Consider the following 20,971-nt stretch of genomic DNA (forward strand, 5'->3'; position numbering starts at 1 on the left):
TCGTTGGATGAATCGCTGTTAGATGAAATATGTGAGGGGCGGACGGAGAGCGTGTGAGAAAAGCAGCAGGCGGACAAACATGGGTTTTGTGTGTTTGCGTGAATGAAACGCATGTCCTTAAGTGTGTGTGTGTGTGTGTGTGTGTGTGTGTGTGTGTGTGTGTGTGTGTCCTGGCACGTGTAAGGTGGTGTGTGGGCGTCGAGAGGGAAAGCTCATAAAACCCATGATCACACTGATGAGGTCACAGGGAGTGAAACTGGAGAAAGCCTTTCATTTCCTGCCTCGTTCCATCCATCTCTCTCTCCTACGTCCATTCATCCGTCTCCCTCTCTTTCACAGCTCCTGCCCTTTTTCCCTCCCCTCCGTTCATCAGGATTTTATTTGTCTCTCATTAGAAAACACGGGCTATTTTGTGGCTTTACAAACGATTTGTGTGTGTGCCTCAAATAACAGACGGATATGTTGCATTTTGGTTCCTGTTTTATAGGTCCGAGTGGGACCTCTGCTTGTGTTTGTTTTGTTTTCCCATAAATGTGAACTGGTCGTTAGCTCATCGCCACCCGGCCCCGGTTCCAGCTAAGTCTGGATTTTGATCGTCACTATACTGCAGAAATGCATTTGTGACAGACACACACACACACACACACACACACACACACACACACACTAAAGAGTACGGTCCAACCATAACTATGTGATGACTTTTCCATAATAAGGATTCCCGATGAAGTGCTTGAGATATGGGAGAAATACATCAGATTTTTACAGGAAAGCAAAGTAAAAGTATTCAAACTACATACAAATACAACCAGTGTGGATGAAACTTTGCAGACCTTACCTGTGCTCGTGCGCCAAACTGGGAGGAACGCTTGGCAAAACCAGCAGGTCTGATATTCTTTAAGGCTTCTGTTACAGATATTCACATATCCTATAGAGACATACAACCATTCATATGTCTGGACAATTCAGGTTCTCCAATGACCCTCCAATGAAGAACCCTGAGGAACCCACGCAGACATGAGAACACGGAGACACCACACAAAAATCCAAGCAGGGACTGTGTTGCTGTGAGGCAGAAGGGCTAACCAAGCAAAATAGAAAGACAAAGAGAAGACAAGAGTCATAGTAAACTTGACATCGAGTGTTGGGGTACACGCAAACACCCACCAGGGTGTTTGATCGGAGGGGCAAACATCCTCCAAGCAACTAGCGAGCTCTTGAAAGACTGCGCTAAAGGAGCAAATAAGTTTTCTTCAAGCTAACTGATTGGCTTCAGATGGGAAAGTGTTACATTTACTGAATAGCGTGCTAGTTCTCCATTTGTCTTCATGTTGCACCTGGACCTCAAGGCGCACCTGAGCTCTCCCCAGCAGTGCCGCGGCGGAAAAACGCTCCCCCGCCGGCTGGTCTGCGCTCGGCGGTTGACAAAAACTCTGTGCGGCGGCGACGGCCGGCCCGCCGGAATTGCCTGCCCCGTCTGCGCGCTCACGTCCGGGACGGGGAAGGGGAAATCAAAGGCAGGGGAAGCGGGACTGATGCTGAGGGGGGAAGCTGTGTCCAATTGGAAGGGCGCATGTGGTTCCCCTGAGAGAGGAACATTAAAAACAAGGGCCGAGATCAAAACAAAGAAGATACAACAAGACGACAGAGCCACTTATCGTCACGTAAAACGAGGCGTCTTGATTGGGAAACATTGTTCCCCTTAAAAAAAAAAAAAAAAAAAAAAGAGGAAAACGACAGCGGAATGTACGCGAAAGTAATCTGCATGTGTGCCGTCTTCCCCCCCTCATCTCCCAGCAAAGTGCCACGTCTGATTAATGTTGATCGAACATCTCTTTGTGTTTGCGTCTCGAATGTATTCCACCCCCTCCGTGCGGCCCGAGCGGTGATTAGGTATTCTGCATCCAGGATAAAGTTTAGCGAGGGGGGACCCCAGGCATTCGTGGAACCAAATTTTATCTATCTTTTTGTTTTTGTTTTAAATATATATATATTTATTCCCCTTTCATAAAAACAAACAAATTAGATAATGTGAACGGGGAGTCTGGGATTAATTTTGAAGCAGCTGATTAGCGTGTGTTTGTGTGTCCTGGGATAATTGTGTCTGGGACCATGCCTAAAAAGCCTTCAGGCTTCAGTGCAGTCTGGAAGATAGATGCACTCCCTCCTCCTCCTCCTCCTCCTCCTCCTCCTGCTGCTGCTGCTGCTGCTGCTGCACCCTCCTCCCATTCATTCAGTCTTTCTTTTTTTTTTTCTCCTTCTCATACTTTCCTGTTGTTTGAAAGAAAAACATATTCTTTTACGGGTGTCTTCTTTCCATCACTCTGCACATCCTCCGCGCTATCGCCGCAACCCCCCTCTCTCTCTCAGGATCGTGCCGCTCCACCATTTCCCCCCACACTCCCCCCTTCACCCCTGTCAGAAAACACCACTGTGTCGCAGAGTAAATCTTACTGTTATTGTAAAAATATCATTTTAAAAGTATCGTAGAAGCATGTCACTGGTGTTTCCGTTTGTGGGAACAAAGGAACAGTGTTTCTAAAATAGAGGCCGATGTGTTGTCGTTGTTACCGCTGACCTTGTTCGAGGTGAATCGTGGTCGCACCTCGCCTCAGCGCCGTGACTCGGTAGTTGGAGCTTTGTGGTGGAGATTTGTCCTCTTCTGGAGGTTCAGGTGTGTCCTCCGCCCGCCCTCCCCTGAGCTGGACCGGGAGGAGAGTCGACCGCTCTGCTCTACACAGAAGACTGTGGGGATTAGCGCGCGGCTGTTGATGCAAACAAAGAGCACCTTTTGGATTCATTCTTTTATTGGAGCGCTGAGCCTCCCCAACAAATGAATTAAGGAACATTAATGATGCGAGTCAGTCCAGAGCATCACAGGACTCTGATCAGGTCCAGATTAATCCGTCCCCGCTCGGGCTCCACGCTCAGGACCCGGACCTCCACCCGCTCCCCGGGGCCGAGCGCCAGGCTGCGGCGGCGCTGGCTGGCCGGCAGCTTGTCGGGAGTGATTTTGCTCTTGTGGATGAGGCCGGCGCGTCCGACCCCGATGTCTACGAAGGCCCCGAACAGAGCCGTGTTGTCCACGCGACCGGTCAGCACCGCGCCCACCTGCAGGTCGCTCATGGAGACAATGCCCTGCTTAAAGTCTGCCTGTCCAAAATCTGAGGATGCCAAAGAGAGAGAAATTATTACAAAGACCGATGAGCGTGACCTGATAAAAGTGAGAGAGGGAGGGAGAGAGAGAAAGAGAGTGAGAGATATCTGTGACAAAATCAACAACAGGTTGCGGCGCCATTGTTTGGGAGGACGGTCAGGAAAAAGGGGGGTGCGGGACAGTCACGGGGGCGGGGCAGGGATGACAAACATATTCGATTTCACGTGGTAACTCAACTCTCGTCTCCGCATACTTCCACATTTCTCAGCGCTCGGTTCCGCCCTTGTTTCCATTAGGCTTGTTCATGAGATATCTTTTTCCCTTTCTGTAGCATTAACACAAACAAGGAAGGCCAGCGCCGCAGGAAATAGTCCGGTCCAATTATCCTCCCCGCAGCACTGATTTTATGCGGTAGCCTCGGCCCATCTGTTTACTCAGCTGAGCGGCGGCGGAGGGCCAAGTGAAGTGTGCTGCAACCAAAGATGGCCAATGTGAGAAATGAACCTTGAAGCTGCATTCCTTAATTTCGAGGAGTTCGCCAGCCTTCACTTGGGATTCATACTTACCCCCCCCCCCCCCTTTCCTAAACAGACCTGAATGAAAAGGCGAGACCGGTAATCTGACTTTTACACTGAACTGCCTTTGTTTTCTAAATCAAACTCTAAAATAAGCGCTCATCCACGTTTTGTGGGATTTCAGGAATTGACGTTTGTCAAAGACCTTGTTACTGGATATTAAATAAATCAATCCAGCAGAGAATAAAAATAAACACATGGTAAATATAGCCGTATTGCTGGCTGGATCAGATCAAACGTCTAAATCTTATTGTGATCACTCGGATGCCAGTAATCACAAATGATTAAAAAGAAAAAAAAAGATTGTTTCGATTGTGTTGCCACAGTGATGCACAATGGGCCAAACGGTTGGATAGGGTGGGCTAACAGTCAAACGGCATGGAGGTGAAAGAAGTGGGCCTGCGGGCCTGCCGTTTCATAAAGGTTGAGACTTCAAAGGGTACGCTTTGTTTTTTTTGTGCAAAAACACAAAGAGTACGAGAAAAACAGACATCTTTTTGTGTGTGTGTGTGTGTGTGTGTCTGGAAGATGTTCTGTCCAATAATACGGTCTGCTAGACCCATCACACCCCGGTCAGAAACATACTGCTGGTGTTGTTGGAATATTGGGGGGGAGCCACAGCACTGTCAGAGCCCGTCAACTTACACTGCCAAGACATGCTTTAATATAATAAAGGCCCAAGAAAAAGTCGGTGTGTGCGTGTGTATGTGTGTGTGTGTGTGTGTGTGTGTGTGTGTGTATTGTGACTAGAAAACCAGTCAGAGGCCTGGATGGACAGTTGACCATCTATCAGTCAGAGGGGACCTTGAAGGAATACTATGAGTGGAACATTGATACTTTGAGAGGTCAGAGCAACTCCTTGGCCTTAGACAAGCGGGGTCTTGTGTGATTCAAAGTACTGAGAAGTGTATATTTATACCATATTATACTAAATTATATTAAACAAAGGATTAATGGCTAATGAAGATGTATTTGGATTGGTTTTGTGAGTTCACCTGTTCACCAAAATATGTGTATAATATGTGTCTTGGCTGAAACTTGTACAATTGAAAAAAAACAAACATTGGGATATTATCCTGATTTTCTTTTGAGGGTTAATTTTATATCCAGTGCCGTAATGTTTTCCCATAATTCTCGCCATTCCGCTCACATCCAGACTCCCACGTGACTTACTTTCTCGTATGTCGAAGCCGGGGGGCTGCGTGAGGCCGTCCACGATGATTTTGAGGGTCCCCGGCGTGGTGTCCACCGTCCGGGCCAACTGCTCCATGTCGCAGCCGCTGACTTTGCCCCTCACGCGCTCTTGCAGGGGGGCACTTCCGATCTGGTCCGCCCTGCCGCCGATGAGGGACAGGAATCTAGACAAGAGAAAACCAGGCAAAAAGCCCGTAATGTATAAAGCAAATATTTCTGCAGAAAGACACGAGACTAAATTGATCCTGAGCGATGAAGTGTGCTGTTTACACACACACACACACACACGTGTTTTACAGTGACTAGAAAGTGTTCATGAATGGATGAATGGGGGATGATAGTGGGCGCTGCCAGCCGGGCTGCGACACATGCGCCCCAGCCCTCTGCGGATGAAGAGAAAAGGGAAGGAGGGAGAAGAAATGATTACTGACTGGAAGATGATGGGGAAATAAAAAACAGAGACGGCAAACGACGAGAAACGCAGGAAAGAGAGATCGTGCGAGCTGGCGAGGGGTGCGAGTAATTACACACACACACACACACACACACACACACACAAAAAGGCCACGAGCTGCCGAGGAGGGGCTTTTTGTCCAGGAAAAAAAGAAAAAACAACACACTCTTGTGCACAAACACGCGCGCTCACTTGTAAATCAGGTAAATCCACAGTGGGCCGTAAACGCTCTGACACCTTGTCTCATGAAAACCGCCTCCACTTTTGCTAAGGCTGGAGTGGAAAAAAAAAAAAAAAAAAAAAAAAGAAAATCTCCTTCCGTCACTCTTTTCTTTCTGCTTGGATGCCCAACGTCAAAATGTCCAGACACTCAGTCAGCTTGCACCATTTAAAAATCTGACCCTGGGAGGGAGATCCAAACTAATTAGGCGGACTGAAATGGGCTGGCATGGGAGCCGGGGTGGCAAATTGGAAAAAAACAAGCGCGGAAAAATGTGCGTGTCTGGGTCCGTCGTAACATGCACACACACACTGTATATATTATTTACAGTAGGACCTTTTCCACAGCTGGTGGGGTTCGCCTACAAGCATGTGTGTGTGTGTGTGTGTGTGTGTGTGTGTGTGTGTGTGTGTGTGTGTGTGTTCTGCATGGACCAGCTGGGTAGTGTCTGTGATGGATGTCGCTCAGTGGCAGCCTGACGCCAAACAGACTCCGCAGCTGTCCCCCCTTCCCAACCCCCACTGTGATGGACTGAACAGGTGGAAACGCACACACATACACGAGCATATAGACACACACAAAGCTGATTCATACTAAATGTTGCGCAGAAATGCCCATTTGGCAGTAGCAGGGACAGTGCGGATGTAACGGGACACGGCTTGTGTACAAACTATGTGTGAGACAGCTGTGGGTGCAGAAGCCTGCCGTCCACAGTGACTTCATGGCAAGGAAGCAGGGGTTTGGATTGGGATTTCTTCTTTTTTTTTTTTTTTTTGAACTTCCTAAACATTTGTCTCTTAATATCTCTAAATATCTTCTTAACAGTATCAAGGTATCTGGTCCCCCAAAATTAAATGTATTAACTTTTATTAAAAATCCCTCGGAGATGTTTCGACAAGTTCGCAAAGCCTCTTTTTCCATAAATAAAATCAAATTATGACAGCAGGGTGGCCCGGCGGTTGGAGCTTCCGCCTCACAGCAAGAAGGCCCTTGTTTCAATTCCCGAATCTGCGTAGGTTTTCTCCGCGTTCTCCGGTTTCCTCTCGCCGTCCAAAAACATTCAGGAGACCCCACATTGTCCGGACGTGTGAATGTGTGAATGGTCTAATGTCTCCATATGACGCGAGAACAAATGGTTGCTTGCCTGACTTACAAGTGCATCAACTTACGAAGTTTTCCAAGATCCGGGCCGTGGCTCAGTGGATTTTTTGCTTTGTGATACGAGCTCAGATCTGAGTTGGGATGAGCGTTTGACACCGCTGTCCGTGAAATAGCATTTAAAAGCAGTCTTCCGCTGGTGTCCGTGTTGTGGACTCGTCAGTGAAGACATGGCAAAGTTCTTGTTGGAGGGACACGGTGACATCGTCTACATTTACGGGGATTCGGTGCAGCGGATGGCGGGAACGTCGACGGACACGGCATCAGAAGAGTCGCTCAAAGCCGGTCGGGGGCTGTTTTGATGGTTTTCAGAAAGAGGAATGGCTTCACTTCTCTGATGTTTGAGATAAATACACTTTATAAAACCACTTTATTTTTCTTTTCTTCTTCTTCTTATTTTTACACAGTATTTATTATCGTTATAGAACATTTTTCTAATTCGAAAACACAAAAATGGTGGAGCTGGAACATATTAATTGCATTTCAATTCAATCTAATGGGGAAATTGAGCTCATTGACGGAACGAATTAAACCGTACGTCGAGGTTTTACTTTCTGTCACACGTACACGATGGATCACAAAAGGGCAAGAAGATAGAAACAGCTCTTGTGTCTTGTCTTGCTGGTGGTTGATGAGAAACGCAGCATCCCGTCCCTGCTTTTCTCATTTTTGTTCAAGAAATGTGAAAAATATCCTTGGGTTGTACCACCCCCCCATCACCCTTCTGAATTTACCTTTGACCATTATTTATACAAAATGCACAATGCAATCTGGATATATTTTTACCATTGGATAGCGGCAGAAGGAATAATCCCCGAAGATCGCAGAGAGAAAACAGATGTACGAGAGCCGGGCGCGAGCTCGGCATCCTCCGCGGGATGTGCAGGAGATAAATAAACGGACCAATAAGCCCAGTGACAGAGCGGCTGAAAATGTGCAGGGGTGCCGAAACAACATCATATAAAAGCTAGCATTTCATTTATTCGTGTTTTTCATTAACACGGCTTTTTTGGGGTCCAAAGTCTTATTTGTTCTGTTTATTTTTCCTTGAAAAAAAAAAAAAAGTCTTAAGAGGCTTATCCTAAAATAAAGAAAGTTCTGAGGACGCAAACTTGACCCCCCCTGAGTGGATCTCCACTCGCCTCCCAGCCTTCGCTCGTGAATGCGCCCGTCTGAGTGGGCTAAGATTATCGGTTTACAAATCAAATTAAGGATCACCCCTTCTATCGATGAGTCTCAGAGTGTGCGCAGAATTAAGTCTTTGTAATCTCCGCAAAGCACCTGCCATTGTCGGCATTTATGCGTGTGTGTGTTCCCCCCCGCCCTCATCTCATTTTCCCGGCGGTGTGTCTTCGTATTGTAGGCGTGCCGCTGCTCTGTGTGTGTGTCTGTGTGTTGTTGCATATCAAAGAAAGATGAGTGAAAGAAATCCGCCTCGCACTGAGGGGGAAAGGCGATACCGCCCGTGGAAAGGATCCAACTGGGAGGGCCTCATTTGATATTTTGATGGAAAACATTAGTAAGCAAGCATTAATATTGCTTCTTGTTACATACATTTCCTTCTCGCCAAACAAATCTGGCGACTTCTGAAGTGGACAAATTGCGTCTGTGGCTGTGTGTTCGTGCCTGTGTGTGTTTTGTATATGGTTACAAAAAAGGGGGTGATGTGTGGGCTGCGAGCAATAATGGGGGATCCAGTTTCTCTAATGTGATGAACATGATATTCCTTATACGCCATAATGACACACACACACACACACACACACACACACACACACACACACACATTAAAGGCATTCCTCCATCATCCTCCCTTTATTCCCCCTGTTCTCCTCAGTTATATCATGCAGCGGACAAAGATTTTGTTTTGCACCTTAATATCACTGAAGATATGGAGGTGCCACCTGCACCTTTCGGGATGAATAATTAGCCCCTTGACGAAGAGTTAACCCAGACGTGTGTTTTGTTTTTTTTTTCCTTCTCCCCAAATGTGTGGGTCGACACATTCGCTCTCACACACAGACACGGACATATATACACACACACACACTTTGTGGCCATTCGATGCATCAATGAGATGGGAGTGCTGCTTAGAACCACTAGTATCAGAACATATGTAGACTAAACACAGTTGAGTGACTGCAGCTGTATGAGAGTGGGCCCTCCCCTCTTCCTGCATGTCTATGTGTGTGTCTGGCTCACTCACGCGCACGCGCACACACACACACACACACACACACACACACACACACACACACACACACACACACACACACACACACACACACACACACACACACACACACACACACGACAAGACACGCAAGTCCTAGGCAGAGGCTCAATGTGCTTTTGATATCAGCATCGGCTTTGCTAACAATCATTTCTCACACAAGGACAAACACCCACACAGCTTCACACAAGTGCAAAGCCAGCACCTCCTCTGTTGTATCCTATGTCTTCTTAAATCAAATCACAGTCCTCTCCCCCTGTTATAACCAGCCCCATATGAGACGCTGCTCAAAATCAACTCCATCTTAGCCCAAACATGTTTTGGCCAGTGGGATAGGCCGCCGTCCAAGTGTGCGCGTGTGAATACGTGCGTTTGTGTACGCTTACCTCTCTGCCACATGGTAGGACTCGGGGTGTATGCAGGTCTGGTCCAGGGGGTTAAAGGAGGACGGAATGTTGACACGGCTCTTTCCTTTGCACTTCTTTGCTGCTGGTTTCTCCGACACGGCCGGTGCAGGATGAGGTGTGGTTTTGGCGCTGTTTGCGGAGAAACCGCCGGGTTAGGAAAGTCTTTTATATCAAAACACAGTTTGGCTTTCAAGAGGCCGGTCAGCAGCACATATATTTTCCTGACTTACCTGTATTTACTCAGCCATGTACACAAATCTGTTTATTAGCATGGATTTATTGCTCCACAAAAATCTGCCCACGTGTCGCAGGGAAGCGAATGTTTTTTTTCCCCTCATAGGACAATTCACATACGATAATTCTGAAAACAGCACCGTTTGAAACCAAATCTCTTCGGCTAAATTTAAAGAAACATAAGACCCACCACTCACTCACTCCCAAAATAAGTCTTTCCATTTTTTTTTTTTTTTTTATGCGGGCAGTTGCGACTCGCAAAAACAGCTAAGGGTCTTTAAGCAAACCAGATGAATCCGACTCAGCTCGGTGTTGCGACGGCTGATCTCGTTCCGCCGAATGAAAGAGGCGACGGAGAGACAAAACAGATGACACCGTGAAAACCATCCAACCTCGTAAAGCAACATCTGCGCCGTGTTTTGGTGTCTGATGACCCTTAAACACGTACACGTGTCACTCAAAATTGACTTTGCAGATCAAATTTCACCCCCTGGTATCTAGCTGAGCCCCTGTGCCAGGAGGCTGTTTTTGGGCTGAAGCCCTGCACGTATCCGTGTTCAAGTGCATTTTGGTAATAATGTGCACCTTTGTAGGGTCTGCGGGTTGATCCTGATGAAGCCGGCGCACTGCTGGTACGTCTTGGGCCCCATGCCTTTGACCAGTTTCAGTTGCTCCCGGTTGATGAAAGGCCCTTTCTGCTCCCTCCACTCCGCAATGCTCCGCGCCCTGGCGACGTTCAGCCCAGCGATGTGCCTGGGAGATGACGACAAAAAAAGGGTTTAATTTCTTGAATTACTAAATGGCGGTGCGGCGAGGGGGTTGCGGATGATGACGGTCATCGCCACCGTGTTGGGGGGAAAAAAAAAAAAAAAAAAGGCCACGGCTGAAGTAAGTGCTTTTGAATGTGACATTGCAGGTATCACAGAAATGTTCAAATCAGCCAATATTTTGCGGAAATGTCCGGTTCTGTCCAGGCGAGCTGGGGAGGCCATTCAGTCCTCTATTAATGTCAACGGTGACTCACCGACTCTTAAACACACTGCTATGTCAACACCCTGCATAATACCTCAGCCATCAACACGTCTGTGCGCACGTATGTGTGTGTGTGTTTGTGTACCATGACTGCTGGCAGGGACAGAGAAAAGCTCACTTGGAGAGCAGACAAGCAAACAGATGACCTGATGCCTGCCCTGCGGCCGGTGCCAGCTCATTTTATAAAGCCTGCGTTGACTGCAAACGCGCGGGTATCCAATGTGCGACTTGTGCACTGACTGTGCGTGTCATCGTGGATATATTTGTGTGCACAATATCCTTAACGGAGATATTTGTCGCAATGTATATGCGCCCAAGGGCATGTTCATTTTGTGTGTGTGTGTGTGTGTGTGTGTGTGTGAATACGTCTAAGCTTGACCTGCCGGTCTTTTTCAACATTTTCCACTGAGAGGCTTTATTTAAAAAATATCAGAGCACAGAGGGAGATCTTATTAAAACCCTCACATAACCCTCTTTCTGTGGAAAACGTAAGATTGATGGATTTCAAAGGAAACAGGATTTTTGACTTCATCGGTTGTCTGATTGTATCCTTCAATGGGTCTCAAACCAAAATGCCATTCTTTTGCTCCATAGCTTTTCAACACCTAAGCTTATAGAATAAAAAAAATTATGAATGTTGCCAGAAGGGACGTGTGTGTCTTCATATTATCTTAAATTATAGATTGAATATATTTTTCCAGATTTGTATATTTTACCCGCCCACATGTAAGACAGTCTCACTGGCGAACTCGTGGGGATCTCCAGTGATTCCTAGTGGTCTTAGAAATAAGGCCACGGTGAGGAGCATTCATGTCAGCAGAGAGCTGACAGGTCTGTTTGCGTGTGTGCACTGTGTGTGTGTATATATACCTGAGTTTTGTGTGTGTAGAGGAAGAACCATGTCTACCTCATCAGAATCTCAGAGCAGATGTTGATGTCCACGCCGACAAAGCTCACACACTCCTGAACCACGCTGTCCAGTGCTGTCTTCAGGGCGCTCGCTGACACGTCATGCTAGAATCACACACACACACACACACACACACACACACACACACACACACACACACACACACACACACACACACACACACACACAAAAATACTTTAAGACGGTTCCAACCAGGCATAAAATTTTTGACAGCCTTAACACAAAACCAAACAAGGCTAAGCAGTTAAATTAACAGAAAAATAATCCAATTCACTTCATATAATCATGTAATGCTAAAGGACGATCCAGATGTTTTTCTTTTCCCGGCTATAAAATCCCTTCTTTCCTCGATGAACAACTCTGTGGTACTGCGTAGGCACTTTTTCCCCGTGGTTATCAAAATGTCATTTTAGAATAGTTAAAAGGGGAGATTTGATTAATCGGCAGCGTAGAAAAAAAAAAGGAAGGATTTTGAAAGGAGAAAGAGAGAGAGGAAGACAAATGATTGATGGATGGGGAGAAGAAGAAACAGAGTGAATGATTTATTTGGCTCATCACTGTCTCTCTGACAGCACGACTCGTACGTGTGGTTCGCCACCGATAAAGATCCTCCCGATGAACTCCTCAAGCTGCTTATCAACAGTTAAATCTTCCAAAAAATACGCGAATATGCCCGAATAAGGAGCAGAGGCAGCCGACCGCGTAACGGGAGAAGAACCGAAAATGTTTTAAAAAAAAAAAACGTTTGATCTAATCTGAACGATAACAGAACGCCGCCAGCGGCGCACAATACGGTTAAAGAGCAGAGATAAGATGAGAAATTCTATCGAGTTAAGCCGGTCATCAGGGGCCGGAGCCAGAATGTGGGGAGTTTAGCTGGACACTGATACCTCAGCAACTGCTGGAGGATTAGCTGACACACCACTCGACTACTGTAGGACTGTGTGTGTGCGTGCGTGTAATCGTGGCCGGTACTAGCATGAGTCGCGCTGTAACATGATCAATCTCTATACAAACTCTGGCTTGTAAACAGATAACAACACGGCTGGCTAGCAAACACCTCCCGGTGTCATCGGAGGGACAGCAGAGGGCAGGGTGGCCGAGGGGGAGACGTTCCGCCGTGTCGCTCCACGATTTGCGATTCCAACTCCTCGCCTCGTGTCGACGGAAATAGCCAGTTGTGGGATTTTGCCGGGGTTGAGAGCCCCTTTTTCACATAAATGATCCATGCGCTAATTGTCATCCCTTGCGTTTTGGAGTGTTAACTGCACGGTCCATTTCATCTCAGATGTGCTGGGTGCGGCTTTTGTGTCGGCAAGGAGCTCACAGTGTGATCCACAGGTCAGCGTGTGGACGCATGGCTTTACCGTGCACGCATAGAAGCGCCGCAATACTTGGCATTCAGAAGTTGACGTCCTGCCTGATGAGGCTTTATCCGCTTTGTGGCGCTCTTTTCGGTTTCTCTGGTTCACCGGAGGTGCTGCTTGAAATATATTAGGCCGCTATGCCGGGCGTCTGCGTGCCAAAAGGCAACGTAAGGAGAATAATGGAAGAGCATTGAACAACTTTTACTTTTATCGCAAAACAGAATAAAATTGAGTATTTGCTGAATGATGTATGACCTCTCATCTGTCAGCTGGTCACTTTCTAAGTGTTACTGTTCAGCATTTTGAATTGCAACCAACGCCGCTTAATTTATGATCATTAAATTGATGCAAATTTGTTTCGTCCTCCAATTATCAGTCGTTCTTTCTTTATACAATACATCCTGGAGTCAGAGTTTTCATTCGGCGAGAGGCAGAGATACATCATGGATCGACTGCAGGCCATGGAATAGACATACAACCATTCACCCTCTCATTCATGCATTATATAGAGAAATACAACCATTCACACATCATATGGACATACAAGCATCCCCTCCTTCATTTGCATGTAATATATACATATAGCCAATCATTCTTTCATTCAGACATTATATAGATGTGCAGCCATTCACCATTTCCTTCACACGCCATGCTGAGACCCATTCACACTCTCATTTACAGGTTATATGCTCATTCAGACATCACATTGACATACAACCACTCACTATCATTCACACATCATATAGATTTATATTATATTCACCCTCTCTTTCACATGTCTGGACAATTCAATGTCTCCAGTGAACCGCCTGTATTTTCCTGGACTGCGGGAGAAAAGAACCGTGAGGAAGCCCGCGCAGACACGGGGAGAACGAGCAGACACAAAAAGGCCGGGATCAACTGGGAACTTTCTCGAAGCTCTCACCGCTGGCATGGAACGGCAGCGGTGCCTCCAAAGATTTGAACGTTTTCAGTAAAACAGAGCACTATTTTGAATTATGTGTGCTGTTTTACTCATGAGGAAGGAGAGGCAGCGGCCCCAGATGTTTTTCCCTGCCGTATCCAGATTATGTCAGATCTCTGTGTCATGTGACCTCAGTCTGAGCAGTCAAATCCGAGTCCCTGCTACTTTTACGACGCAGTAGATCAACACTTCTCACCGAGCCACACTGGCCGGGGCCTTTATGGAGCTCTTTGGTCACCGGGTGAATATTGGAGACAGCTGCAAACCTCGTCAGCAGATATAATTTTGGGGTGACGGCTCTATTGAGGCGCGCCGGCTCTATCTGACTCGGTTTGAAAGCAGCGGCAAAGGCGCGGGGCGACAAAAGAATGCCGCCGCCGTGTCAGTGAGACGTCGGGAGCCTTAAAAACGAGTTTACCGAGCGGCTGCGGTGGCGTCTCGTGCGGATGACGTTGTGTTATTGTTCTCTTATGCCCCTGGGTCAGTTCAGGACCATGACCGGTTCACACTGGAATCTGACACCGGCAACATGTAATAATAAAAACGGAAAAAAAAAAAAAAAGCACTAACTCAGAATTGAGCACCATCTCTGAATCTTGAGAGGGAATGCAGCTCGGGGCGTTTCGACAATAGTAAAAATAACTCTCAGAACAATAAGAAGCTCCCATAGGCACGGGGGAGCTGAATGATTTATGATTTCCCAGAGAGCTGAAACACAAGGAGGGGGAGACACCGAGACGGTCGGAGGGAAGAGAGAGGAAATCACCTGTAATGTCACACCGGGGGGAAGAAGGTTTTCACACGAGAAAGGTGGAGGTGTCTGAGGCGGCGAGAGGTTTAACCTGCAGTAAAATTTCAATGAATGTGTTCTCACATACTTGTTGAAACCTTAGACTGGCTAGAAGTGCAGATTTCGCGCCGCAGAATGTGCACGATTAGAGAACTCGGACATCTACGGAGCAAAATTATGAAACCCCGAAGGTTTCACATCTTCTCTGCTTTAGCTTTTCCTATAAACTATTGTGCTGTTGCTATTTTGGCGTGCAACGTTTTGTTTTGTTTTTTGTTTTCAGAGCTTCGCTGAAAAGAGCAGACAGATGTAAGTGAAACCAGACAAACCCCCAACGTAAACCAACACCATCTGATCCCGGCGCGCTGGGTAACGTCTAAAAAGTGAAACGCCTTGATATTGCAAATGTCGGCTCCTGTGTTTACATCATAATCACATTGTTGGGACAGCCCGCTCTTGACTTATTCGCATCTGGCTTATTTTAAGACGTTCACGCTCAAATATTAATCCCAGTATCGCACTAAAATGAACTTGGGCTGCTGAGGGTTTCCCCGCCCGGGAGACGGCGCTTCGGGCTCACTTCCACTCTAGAGCTTTTCCGTTACAGTGAGAATGCAAAAATAACAATGACAACAACAAAAAAGGTGCTGGCAGACTGAGTGCAGTGCAGTCGAGGAGAGCTTTAAAACAGCGTGCAACTGTGAAAACAACAACAAGGCGGATTGGAAACTTTGCTAAATTAAAAGCCACAGAAAAGTACTGATTTTGGAGGGGAAACAAAGGGAATATAATCATATAATTCATCACAAAAAAACGGGTGCCACTATGTATTGCTGAGGGTTGGACTATGGAAAACGCTTCTGTCAGAGCTCAGGCCGACAAGAAGACAGATTTTTCTAGAATTATTCACAACTTCGGATGACCGGAGACAAGAAGCGACCAAACAAAAATTCCAAAATTTCAAATATGGGTGTCTTTTGTTTTCACTATACGTGAAAGATAAATGATGATTACGTCTGGAAGACAATTTTACAACTTCACACGAGGCAAATATATCAAGTCTAATATCTTGTGAATAATTCTGCCAAAACAGGGACACAGGTCACAGCACAAACCAAAACAAGTCGTGTAAATACACAGATTCAGTAAGGATTCCCATGCTGTCAGGTGAACAACCGCAACATAAGTTGTGATGTCTTTCGGAATCTAAGCTTATTTATTGCTTTCAAAATACAAAACTTTACTGAATTAATACATAATAGATCCCTTTCCTGAAGTACATTACTTGGAAGAATTCTATCAGCGTCCTGGCATATCACCTGATACACATCTCACACTGAAAAAGACAAGACCATTTATTTTATCACCTCTCCTCAATACACAACATCCAGCCCTGAACGCTACCCTAAATGCAAACACAAACGCTGTGTACCCATAGATAGGCAACCGCCCGTTTCAAAAACAACTCTATTTCCTTGTTCTTTGGTCCCAGCGCCCAAACCTCAAGATCACCCAGAGCCAATGGGCATGATCCCTAAGTGTGAAGGCCGTGTTTGGATTGGCCGTCAACCAGCTCGAGTCAGCCAACCAATATGCAAGAACAGTGCTTCTGTCTGCACCCCGAGCACTTAAACACGGCTGAGTTACCACATGTCAATCAAAAGCCATCGGGGAAAGTGAGAAAACGCTGCGCAGGAGAGGAACGCAGGGCACCTCGACGAGAGTCGGCATGAGATATCTGATGGAGAAACTGAAAAGTATTAATGTATTTTTTTTCTGCAGTAGATACACTAACAGAGGTTTTTCCCTGTAAGTTGATATTTAAGTGTGTGTGTGTCTTTTTATATATATATATATATATATATATATATATATATATATATATACTGTATATATAAAATGTCAAGCCACAATCTGAAAATACAGAGAGCCAAAAATCCAAAAAGCAAAGCAACTGTGAGGATTGGAAGTGTTGACTGACAATGATGGTAGAGGTCGTCAGGCTGACAGGACTAAAACACCATGCATGAAAGATTAGTTTGGCAACTGGTGCCCTGCTGGAGCCAGAATGGCTACATGCACTAAGAGCCCGGGGGCTGTAAATGATGGAATGCTAACATGCTTTCTGTACTTAGCGGCTTGAATACAATAGAACGGGCCCCTCATATTCCGACCGGGACATTGGAAACTCTTGTTCATGCTTTGCAGTTTACACACAGAACGCTGATTTTCAGGTGAAAAATTGCAGTATTAGACATGGTACTAGTGAATATTACAGATGAACAAATTGCCCCCCCTTTTTTATATTTTTTTAAATTAATGATTTTCTAATATCAGGTTGTATCCTGGCCTGGGCACCAGTTGCTTGCAGGGTCAAATGTATATAAACACAGACAGTTTATTCTCCAGTTAACCTGCTGGATGCTTTTTGACCTTGCGGTGGAAGCTGGAGCTTCCTCCCCGCAGGCACCCAGAATCTGAATCTGATATTAACTGAAAGGTAGTGTACAGTGTCAATGTAACGATTCTGAATTACACACTTTTCACTTAAGTCCATATGTCGTGACATCCACAGATGACTGCATGAGATGCACGCAGTGAACTATTTAACCATAAATTACTGTTAATATTTTGCTGGGTTTATGTGCATCATGATATGCGACTGAATTTAGACGTGGCATGCGGCCGTATTTCTACAATTCATGTCCGGTGCAACTGTTAGGACAAAGGGAATACAACAGCATGTCAATGATATACTTATTTAAATATACCTGATTAGAAATAATACTTGCTGGGGTGTTCTTTTTTTAATTTGTTTCTCTTGGATTCCCAGCTCCAGTGTCAGGCAGGCGCCGTGTCAGTGATCACAAAAACCCCTTCCACTCTTGGAATGCAGCTCCGGTGTCCCGGCTGTAGATGGAGCAACTAAACTGAGAACAAAAACCCAAGGATGCCTCTGTCCTCTGAAATACCACACAGTTATTGTGTTTGGAATCTCAGATTTTTTAAATACAGAATAATATTCACACTAAACCCTGACCAAAAGTGTGTGTGTGTGTGTGTGTGTGTGTGTGTGTGTGAGACAACAATGTGAAACCTGTCACTTTTCATTCGAAACTCCCAGATCATCAGTAGCCGGTGTAACAAGGTGTCAGAGGTTATCTAAAGGTCAAATTCTCTTTTAACAGACACCTTCTAGATGACTGTGAGAAATGACTAACAACACATTTTACTCTACTTTCGGTATGTAGGCTTGGTGTCAAAGTCCTTTGATTGTGTGTGTGTGTGTGTGTGTGTGTGTGTGTGTGTGTGTGTGAGTGTGTGTGTGTATCTGTTGTAGGAAAAGTTAACTGGTTAATTCCAGTCATAAATCTGGAGCTATAAGTGATATGACAGCGAGGAGATGGGTTCACGCTTTTGCAACACCTTTCAGGGATGCCTAATGGCTATTGCTCAATTTCCTGCATGCGTGTGCACACACGCACACGCGCACACACACACACACGTGTACAGACACATACATGTTACCCGAGGGAATGCAAACCTGAACCTGTTAAAAAAACGAGGAGGAAAGGTTCAGTTGTGGAATGAATTATGGATGACATACTGACTTGAGCAGGATTTCTGACATAAATATTTCTTTCTTTTTAAATACTGTAAGACATCCAGAAAGACATTTACTACATTTATGAACTCCTTCTCGTTTAAGTTACTGTGGACGCTCATTTCAAACTCTATGTAGATTTCAGATGGTTCCCCTCAAGCCCTAATTTGAATTATTTTCATATAAGGCCTGCTCCAACATTAGTATTTGGAGATACCTATGAAAGTGAAGGTTCCACCGTGGAACACAAACATCCTCATTTACTGTAAACTCTGCACTTCTGTGCAGCCTGACATGACAACAGCCGCTGAATCGTTTATAAACTGTTGAATAAGTGGAGAATTGGCATGAGCCTCCCCGAGTCCATTATACGAGCGAAGACGCGTAGTTGACTCATCCCACAACTTCAGCTGGCGCGCAAACAAATGGGACCAATGTGCTCGGACCAACTCGAGGGAAATAATTAGGAGTGGACGCAGGGAAAAGTTTGAAGGGTTTGAAAAGCTGATCAGAACCTTTGAGAACCCGCTCTTTTTTTTCCCACGCCTCCAAACACTGAGGTGGGAATCATCAGTCACCGTCAGACCTTTCAGTTCCTCCCTGTTGGCTCCTGTCTCCCCCCAGGGAATGACCACTCAAGTTATAGCAATGGCATGTTGACGTGTGTGTATACACACACACACACACACACACACACAAAGCCATAACCTGGATGTATTCATGTGCTGACTCTCCTCTGATTTTTTTTCATAGATCTCACTGACTTGTCGGCAGAAATACAAGACCGGGTCCAAAATTTGACTTCTGCTGGTCTAAGGAGCGTGAAAAAGCCGGAGTCATATTTCAAATGAGAACGTCAGAGACACTCTAGTATCAGACCATTCACTTCTGTTTTTCTTTGTTTCACATTCAATTCAGCTTTAAACACAAATCTGATCATGTGCTTTGGTCTTCAGAGTGGGACTTTGCATTTCTATGTGTATGGACGCAAATTCTGCCTAAAACTATTGGTCAAGGTCGTGTCATACTTTGCATAGAAAGTGAGTCCATTCTTAAAATAAGCATCTGACTAGGAGGAAATTAGCAAGTCGCTACTTTACTTTTCCCTCACCAACCAGACTGAATGTCGTAGCAGTTCTCATCATAATGACAGGGCTTACACAGATGGAGAGAAAAATTCATCACGTGAGGACATGCAGGAGGATATCAGCGGCGGTAGAAAAACTCTAGTCGTGTCCTGACCATTCTTGAGTCAAACTAGTGAGGCCTAAACTCATCATCGGATTCTAAAGCTCCATCCCATGATCTTAAATGTTAAAATGTATGGGGAAATGCTTAGTGTGTAAAAGGGACAATAGGAATTCCATCACTCCAGGCAAAATGGTAACCGGTGTCGGAAAAGAAGGGCGCGGAGTGGGGAATGATTGACAACCGGAGACGAGAGCCAAAAATCATCCGAATGGATGGAAGGAGAGGAGAGCGGTGAGAACAGATGAGAGAAGAGTGACAGTTTCTTTAATATCCGGCTAGCAGGCGATGTTTTCTTACACAGCAGTGTGTGTGTAGAGCAACTAAAGGAGCTGATTGACAGATGGAGGAGCGATCCAGAGGCCACACCCACCAAGTGCCTACAATAATTAGAAGGGGGGAAAAATATTAGCCCTCCTTCACCGTGACATGTACACTCGGTCGAGTACTTTCATATTCTCACGTGTCTGCTCCCCTTCGAGGGCTGTATTGTGTAATCTACCGTATTCTCATTTCTCACATATACTTTATCACGACAATGTCTGGAATCATCTGTACAGACGAACAGAGCTCATGAACAATGACAGAATCACATTCTCCTGACCTTTAACCCCCTTTGGAAGGTGGTCTAGATGTACTTTTTTTTTTCCTCCCACTCAGCCGTTTACAAAAATACTTCTATCTTTAGCTTCTGAAACAATGGGCATGTGGCGCTTCAACACAATGGAGACGAACCCAAAGATTTGACGACGGCTCCACGAGGCGATGTAAGCGTCCTGACCTTTGAATTCAAACAAATAATATGAAACCTAAAACAGGGTCAGCGACCTCTCAGATGTCTTGCATGATAGCTAACCGCTAATAAAATAGGTTATCCATTCATACAGACTTGTATCTGGCAAACTGAGAATCCAGCACAACCTGTCTGCCAGTGGCGCTGCAGAGAAAACACTGTTCCCACAGCAATAGTTATGTCCAATCTGATTTTAATGGGCCTCACTTTTTTAGCCCTCAGCTCATTTCCTCCTTTCTCTCAGAGCTGTCACTCACTGGGTCAGCGGAGGGAGAGCGGGGGGGAAAGAGAGCATGCTGTGCCAGCTGTCTAGAGTTACATCTGCCCTTGTGCTTTCTGGACTTAATGGCAATAATCTTTCAGAAAGCTCAGAAGGCCATGAATCACACAAGAGGATTTGCAGAAGGAAAAAAAAAAAAAAAAAAAAAAAAAACACGCAAATTTATGAATGCACTTTACCCGCATATTACACAGAAACGTTCACACACAAGGCTACAAAGTGAACACACACACACTTAACCCCGTGACACGTAAAAAGTGATCAGGAGGACAGCGTGTGCTCGCACACAGGTCAAAGTGATGTCCCACCTCATATCTGTCAGCACCCAGA

General features: G+C 45.7%; 1 protein-coding gene across 1 annotated transcript in view; it reads right to left on the bottom strand.

The window, feature by feature from the left end:
- Window positions 1-2,789: 2,789 nt before the first annotated feature.
- srbd1 (S1 RNA binding domain 1) overlaps window positions 2,790-20,971 on the bottom strand; it is a 50,412-nt gene continuing 32,230 nt past the window's right edge. The window contains exons 16-20 of the mRNA XM_086172903.1: window positions 11,572-11,678; window positions 10,218-10,385; window positions 9,378-9,527; window positions 4,906-5,090; window positions 2,790-3,164 (exon numbers count right to left, since the gene is read on the bottom strand). Of these exons, the coding sequence (XP_086029029.1) occupies window positions 2,875-3,164; window positions 4,906-5,090; window positions 9,378-9,527; window positions 10,218-10,385; window positions 11,572-11,678 (900 nt within the window). The 3' untranslated portion in view covers window positions 2,790-2,874. The remainder of the gene's footprint in view (window positions 3,165-4,905; window positions 5,091-9,377; window positions 9,528-10,217; window positions 10,386-11,571; window positions 11,679-20,971) is intronic.

This window comes from Fistularia commersonii, chromosome 2 (genome assembly GCF_037954325.1).
Source record: "Fistularia commersonii isolate RoL2024-O1a breed Wild chromosome 2, RoL_Fcom_v1.0, whole genome shotgun sequence".
Taxonomy (NCBI): Eukaryota; Metazoa; Chordata; class Actinopteri; order Syngnathiformes; family Fistulariidae; genus Fistularia; species Fistularia commersonii.